The following is a 6,619-nucleotide window of genomic DNA, read 5'->3' on the forward strand; positions in this document are numbered from 1 at the left end:
GGCCTACAAAATGTGTCGAATTGCGCGTATCTGGCCTAGATGACTCGGTGACATCAGAGGACATCGCTGCGGCGATTGTGCAAGCCGGTGACTGTGCGATCCAGGAGGTCAAAGTGGGCGACATAAAATCGGATCCCTGGAGCCTAGGTTCGGTATGGGTTCGCTGTCCTATCGCTGCAGCTAAAAAGGTGGCTGGAAAGGGAAGACTACTGGTTGGATGGGTGTCGGCGCATGTCAAGCTGCTGGAAGCGCGTGCCCAAAGATGTTACCGGTGCTTGGAGCCGGGACACGTGAGGGCAAAATGTCCTTCTGACATAGATAGGTCCCAACTGTGCTACCGTTGCGGCCAGGCGGGACACAAGGCGAAAGAATGCTCGGCGGCGCCGCATTGCAATGTCTGTGCAACGTTGGGCAAAGAGGCGGGTCATAGGGTAGGGAGCAAGAGCTGTTCTGCTCCACCCAAGAGAACGAAGACAAAGGCTGGCGATGGCTCCCGGGTCTCCTCGCAGCCTGTCCACCCATCCACTACTACTGTGGACGAGACTCAGGGGGTTTCAGAAATGGACGCCAGTTAAATATGGCCATCCAAGTTCTGCAGGCGAATCTTAATCACTGCGCCAGGGCTCAGGACCTTCTGTTCCAGAGTATGGCGCAGTGGTTAATAAATATAGCAGTGATAGCGGAGCCATACACTGTTCCTGCCAGAGCAGAATGGGTCGGGGACCTAGACAGTACTGTGGCCCTGGTGTCGCGGAGCGCAACTAGCTCCCCACCTTTTCAAGGCGTCGTAAGGGGTCACGGTTTTGTGGCGGCAACATATGAGAAGATTGCTGTTGTTGGTGCCTACTTCTCGCCCAACGATAGTCTAGCGAATTTTGAGCAGTTCCTCGTGGAAGTGGGTGCCATAGTCAGACAGCTGCACCCGACACCTGTTCTATTTGCCGGAGATTTAAATGCAAAGTCCAGGGAGTGGGGTTCTCGGGTAACAGATCCTTTTGGGCAGTGCCTGGAGGAATGGGCTGTTGCGTACGGACTGGCTGTGATAAATCGGGGGACCGTGAACACATGTGTGCGGCAACAGGGGGGCTCAATTGTCGACGTTACGTTTGCGAGCGCTCCTCTGGCACGGCGTGTTAACGACTGGAAATGTTTGGAGGATGTAGAGACCCTTTCGGACCATCGCTACATTAGGTTCAATATTTCCACACCCACGACCGTGTCGATAAGCCCTAGAAGTCTTCCAAGGGGGAACAACCCTCGATGGGCGCTAAAACGACTGGACCGTGAAGTGCTGGAGGAGGCGGCCCTCGTTAAGGCCTGGCTGCCGGCACCCGAAGGTTCTTTGGACGTCGAAGTTGAAGCCTCATGGCTAAGGGATGCCATGACTGACACCTGTGATGCTGCCATGCCACGAGCGGGGCCCTTTCTTCCAAAACGCCAAGTGTATTGGTGGTCCGCAGAATTGGCACAACTGCGAGAATCGTGTATCGCAGCGCGACGCCAGTACACAAGGAGTCGCAGGCAGCAACGGCGAGATGCTAACGAGGAGGCACAGCTCTATGCAACTTACAGAGAGCTAGCTGTCTCTCTTAAGACGGCTATTGGTCGAGCTAAAGACCGGGCTGAGAAGGAGATGCTGGAGAGTCTCAATAACGATCCTTGGGGGAGACCATATAAGATGGTGAGGAGTAAACTCCGACCATGGACACCCCCGCTGACACAGACTCTTCAGCCCCAACTCTTGCAGCGGGTGGTAAACACTCTCTTCCCGGATACACCGGAGTTCATACCACCCCCAATGGCGCCGATTGATGCAGGTGCAGATGATACCGACGTACCAGAGGTCACTGAGGGCGAACTTGGTGCCGCTGTGCTCCGGATAAATAAAAATAAAGCGCCAGGCCCCGATGGCATACCAGGCCGTGCTTGGGTGCTAGCAATAGGTCCTCTTGGACCCCGGGTGAGAGCACTCTTCAGCGCATGTTTCGAACAGGGTCGGTTTCCACGGATGTGGAAAACAGGGAAACTGGTCCTTATTCAAAAGATGGGACGTCCGGCCGACTCATCATCGGCTTATCGACCGATCGTCTTACTCGACGAGGTGAGTAAACTTTTCGAGCGTATCATCTCGCTTCGCCTCCTCAAGCACCTCGAAAATGTGGGGCCAAATCTTAGCCAAAATCAGTTCGGCTTTCGTCACTGCCGATCCACAATTGACGCGATCGCCAGAGTTAAGACCCTGAGAGAGGAGGCAGTGTCCCAAGGCGGGGTGGTCCTCGCAGTGTCGTTGGACATATCGAACGCATTTAACACTCTGCCTTGGGGGTGCATTAAGGAAGCACTCAGATACCATGCGGTGCCGAGGTATTTGCGCAACATTATCGAGGCGTACTTATCAGAGAGGGCTGTCAAGTACCCGGTGCCAAATGATAACGGATGGGGTCTGAAAATCATGTCATGCGGTGTTCCGCAGGGGTCGGTACTGGGACCACTCCTGTGGAATATTGGGTATGACTGGGTGCTGCGTGGCAGAAATCTTCCGGGGATTGAACTGACGTGCTATGCCGACGACACTCTCATTTCAGCGAAGGCTAGCACGTTCAGGGAGGCGTCGCTAAGGGCTACGGCGGGAGTAGCCCAAGTGGTAACAAGGATCCGTAGGTTGGGTCTAGAGGTTGCTCTTCATAAGTCGGAGGCCATCTGCTTTCATGGACCTAGAAAAGCACCTCCAGCTGGCGCTCAGCTTGTAGTGAGTGGAGTTCCCATCGGCGTTGGGTCGACGATGAAATATCTGGGACTCGTCCTCGACAGCCGGTGGAACTTTAAGGAGCACTTTAAGCGCCTGACTCCTAGGCTTCTAGGAGCAGCCGGTGCGCTTAGCCGACTCCTACCAAACATGGGGGGGCCAAAGGTAGGCTGCCGCAGTCTATACACGATGGTAGTGAGGTCGATGGCCCTGTACGGTGCACCCATTTGGGTAGATGCCCTTAGCGCCGAAAACCAAATACTTCTACGAAGACCTCAAAGGATCATGGCGATAAGGGCCATCAGAGGATATCGCACCATCTCCAGTGATGCGGCATGCGCCTTGGCCGGGACCCCGCCCTGGGATCTGGAGGCAAAAGCACTGGCGACCATATATAGGCGGATTTCGGAATCTCGAGCCAGAGATCAGGAGCCTATGCTCGAAGAGGTGAAGCGCTGGCGGACGAATGCTCGCGTTGTCGTTCTCCGAAAATGGGGTGAGAGGCTAAGGAATCCATGCGCCGGTCACTGGACAGCCGGAGCTATCCAGCCTGTCCTTAAAGAATGGGTCGGTAGACAGCACGGTGTGGTGTCTTTCCATCTCGCACAGGTACTCTCGGGCCATGGGTGCTTTGGCAAGTACCTGTGCGAGAAGTATAAACGGGAGCCAACGCCAGCGTGTCACCACTGCAACAGTGCAGAAGATACAGCGCAGCACACGCTGGCGGACTGCCCAAGTTGGGTAGCGCCGCGCAATAATTTAGTTGCGACAATTGGGGCTGATCTGTCGTTGCCGACCGTCGTAAAGGCAATGACAGAAAACAAACGATGCTGGAAAGCTATGACCACCTTCTGCGAGGTGGTCATGACCCAAAAAGAAGCGGCGGAGCGCGCGCGAGAAGAGGATGTAGATGCTCACCCGCTGCGGCGCAAAAGAGCAAGGCGGAGGCGGGTCGCCCATGACCGCCGCCTGCCGCCTTAATGAAGACCTTTGGGTGGCAGTCAAGGGGACGACAGCCATCCGATTGAAACTAGGTCCTCGAGGCGAAGGGTGTGCTAAAACCAAATCACGCCCCAAATGCCGGTAGGGAAATCAATTTCCCGGAGATGGGGCTTAACAGCCAGCCGCTGCGAGGCCATGGTAGTGTACACAGATTGTTCCCGTGGCCTCGCCTTACAGCACCGTGGTGACAAACAGGTGGTTTTAGTGGGTAGACCGGATTCTCGTGGGAGTCCCACATAACCACCCGGGTGTCCCCGCACCCGGGTGGTATGCGTAATGCATTTCCCCTGTATAAAAAAAAAAAAAAAAAAAAAAGGTTAGGTTAGGTTAGGTTGGGGTGCTACGGACAGGAAACCTCCCAGAGTGCCAGGTCCCTTCTCATTCCTCTTGATCCGGTTGATCTGGGGGTAAGGGAAGGGCTCCTGGACGGTGCACCCCGGGGGCAACGGTAAGTAATCTCTTGGTTTCCAAGTTGTTGCTTATCGGTGCTGCCAATGTCCTGTCACGGGGGGGAGGCCTTTTGGCCTGACGGCTTTGAATGGTAATGTTTGAAAGGTATGTTTTGAGAGAGACTAATGACTGAATGGAATGTTTAAATGTTTTCGGGCCGTATAGTATTGATGGATGGTTGGTAGTCTCTAATGAGACTACGTAGGGGAGTCTACGCCAGCTCCCCTTGAATCCCGCATCCCGCAGCACTTTCCCAACGACCCCCATCTTTGGCGGTATGGGGTACGGGTAGTGTTTGTGGCGCGGAGGGCTTGCCTTCATTGGCCGGCCCGCGGGAAGGAAAACCCTTTAACACCCGACAGCGAAGTCGTTAAAACCTCTAGATACCAGGTGCCCTCTAGAGTACATAGCCCACTGCGTTTCGGGATGAGCGTTACCCGCCAGTGAATTATATATCGTCTCATACTCGTGGGAATTTTATGGAAAATTTAAATAAAAACAAAAATCGTAATGAAGAAGAAACAAGTTTAAGGCAGAAAGGTGGGATTCCGCCACAACGAGACCGAAAAGGTCGGTTCGTCCGCGACACGGCAAATGAATCGCAGGAGCCAACGGCAGCGGTGTCCCCAAGAACAGTGTCCTCTTTGGGGAATGGGGAACCAGAAGTTTTTGCAAGGGCAGAGACCCGAAGATCGCTCCCGGATCTAAGAGTGCCTCTTATCCGTTGTGATGGAGAGCTAGGGTCCACAATTCCAGCTCCTCCGCCAAAAACAAAAGAGGTAGATGCCCTCCTGGGTGCCAAAGGGGTGGACATAGAGTCTGACGCAGGGAGTCTTGTATCTGCGTCAGCTTTTGAGGACTCCGTCCTCCAACTCGGAGGCGATCACGTAGAGTCGGACACGGCGATGAGCTGTTACGAGTCTGTCAGTAATGTTAGGCGTTTCTGGCGGAAACGTGGCCTCAGTGAATCGGGTTCTGACTCTGAGGAGGCCACTGAGAATAACAAGCAGTCCACGAGCCAATCAAAGAGAGGTCGCGGTCGTCCTCCTTCCACTGGGCATTACGTTGGACTTGCCAAAGCCAAAGAGGAGTATAACCGCGCCATGAGAGAGGAAATGCGTTTGAGGGCAGAAGAAGAAGTGGCTGGCATAAAGCTGCCCTTTTCTACTCGTAGTCAGTCGGGCGGCCTAAGTTCTAGTTCGGTCCTGCCCTGTGCACAAGACAATCTTTCTGCGGCTGCGCTCTCTCAGCGAGTGCAGACAAGCCTGGATGCAATATCCTTGGTTGCCAAAAACTCCAGCAATTTGAAAGGCACCTTTGTAAAGGCCCTGAAGGAGGCGGCAGTGTCAATCAAAGAGACATTTGAGTGCCTTTTGGAGCGCTCTACTTCAGAGGAGACGAGGCGTCTGCAGGCGCAAAACGAAAGCCTGCGCGCTCAATTAACTGAACTCAAGGCTGAAATGGCTCAGCTGAGAGCAGACTTTCGGGACCAATTCAAGGTTCCAGTTCCGGTCTCGGCTCCGTTAAAACCAACGGAGAATACACAGTCAACTAGCAGCTCTAGCAAGGAGGATACAGGTACAGGGTCTCTCAATTTGGAAAACATGATGTGTGTGATGACCAAAAAGATTGGGCTGATGTTGGACGCGAGGCTGGGAGCCTTAGAGTTAGAGGGCAGGCTACTGCCAGCCCAACCGATGCGGCCCCCGCTGGCTGCCGACTTGAGGCGTCAAAATGAGAGGGTCACTTACCATACCCAGGAGCTTGAACTCGCTCCCGAGCCGGCTCCAAAACGAGGTCCTCCAAATTTGACGGTAGAACCTAAGAAGGGGCAAAAGAAGAGAAAGAATAGGAATAAGGCCACCCTTGCAGCAGCTGAAGCCGCCGCGGCTTGCGCACGCTCATCATCTGTTCCTCGGTCTCTGCCTTCAGCCCCCTTGGCCATGGATAAAGCATGGAATAAGGCAGTTGGAGGGAAGAAAAATAACAAGACGGTTAATTCTCGCTCTGCTATTCAATCGCAGCAGGGGAATGATGTGCAAGTTCAACACCAGGGGCAGGCTCCACCACGGTCGCAAAGACAAGAGGCTCGCAAACTGCGACCGCCCCGATCCTCTGCTGTGGTTTTGTCCTTACAACCGGAGGCTGAAGAGCAGGGAATCAGTTATAAGGATGTGTTAGCTACAGCTAAAGCAAAAGTAGATTTGGCGGATCTAGATATACAGTCGATCCGTTTTAAAGTTGCAGCTACAGGCGCCAGACTCCTGGAGATACCGGGGGCCTCCAGTGGGCCTAAGGCGGACAAACTCGCTGAAAAACTTTGTCAGCTGTTCAAATCCGAGATGGTCAAGGTGTCACGGCCTACAAAATGCGTGGAATTGCGAGTATCTGGCCTGGATGACTCAGTGTCTGTGGAGGACA

At 54.0% G+C, this 6,619-nt stretch overlaps 1 protein-coding gene across 1 annotated transcript; it reads left to right on the plus strand.

The window, feature by feature from the left end:
- The first annotated feature begins 577 nt into the window (after positions 1–577).
- Positions 578–1,163, plus strand: LOC134799717 (uncharacterized). The gene is made up of 2 exons (XM_063772154.1): positions 578–1,026; positions 1,082–1,163. Exons 1-2 carry the CDS (start codon positions 578–580, stop codon positions 1,161–1,163), a joined length of 531 nt encoding a protein of 176 aa, XP_063628224.1.
- The last annotated feature ends 5,456 nt before the right edge of the window (positions 1,164–6,619 follow it).

Source organism: Cydia splendana, chromosome 18 (genome assembly GCF_910591565.1).
Source record: "Cydia splendana chromosome 18, ilCydSple1.2, whole genome shotgun sequence".
NCBI classification, from domain to species: domain Eukaryota; kingdom Metazoa; phylum Arthropoda; class Insecta; order Lepidoptera; family Tortricidae; genus Cydia; species Cydia splendana.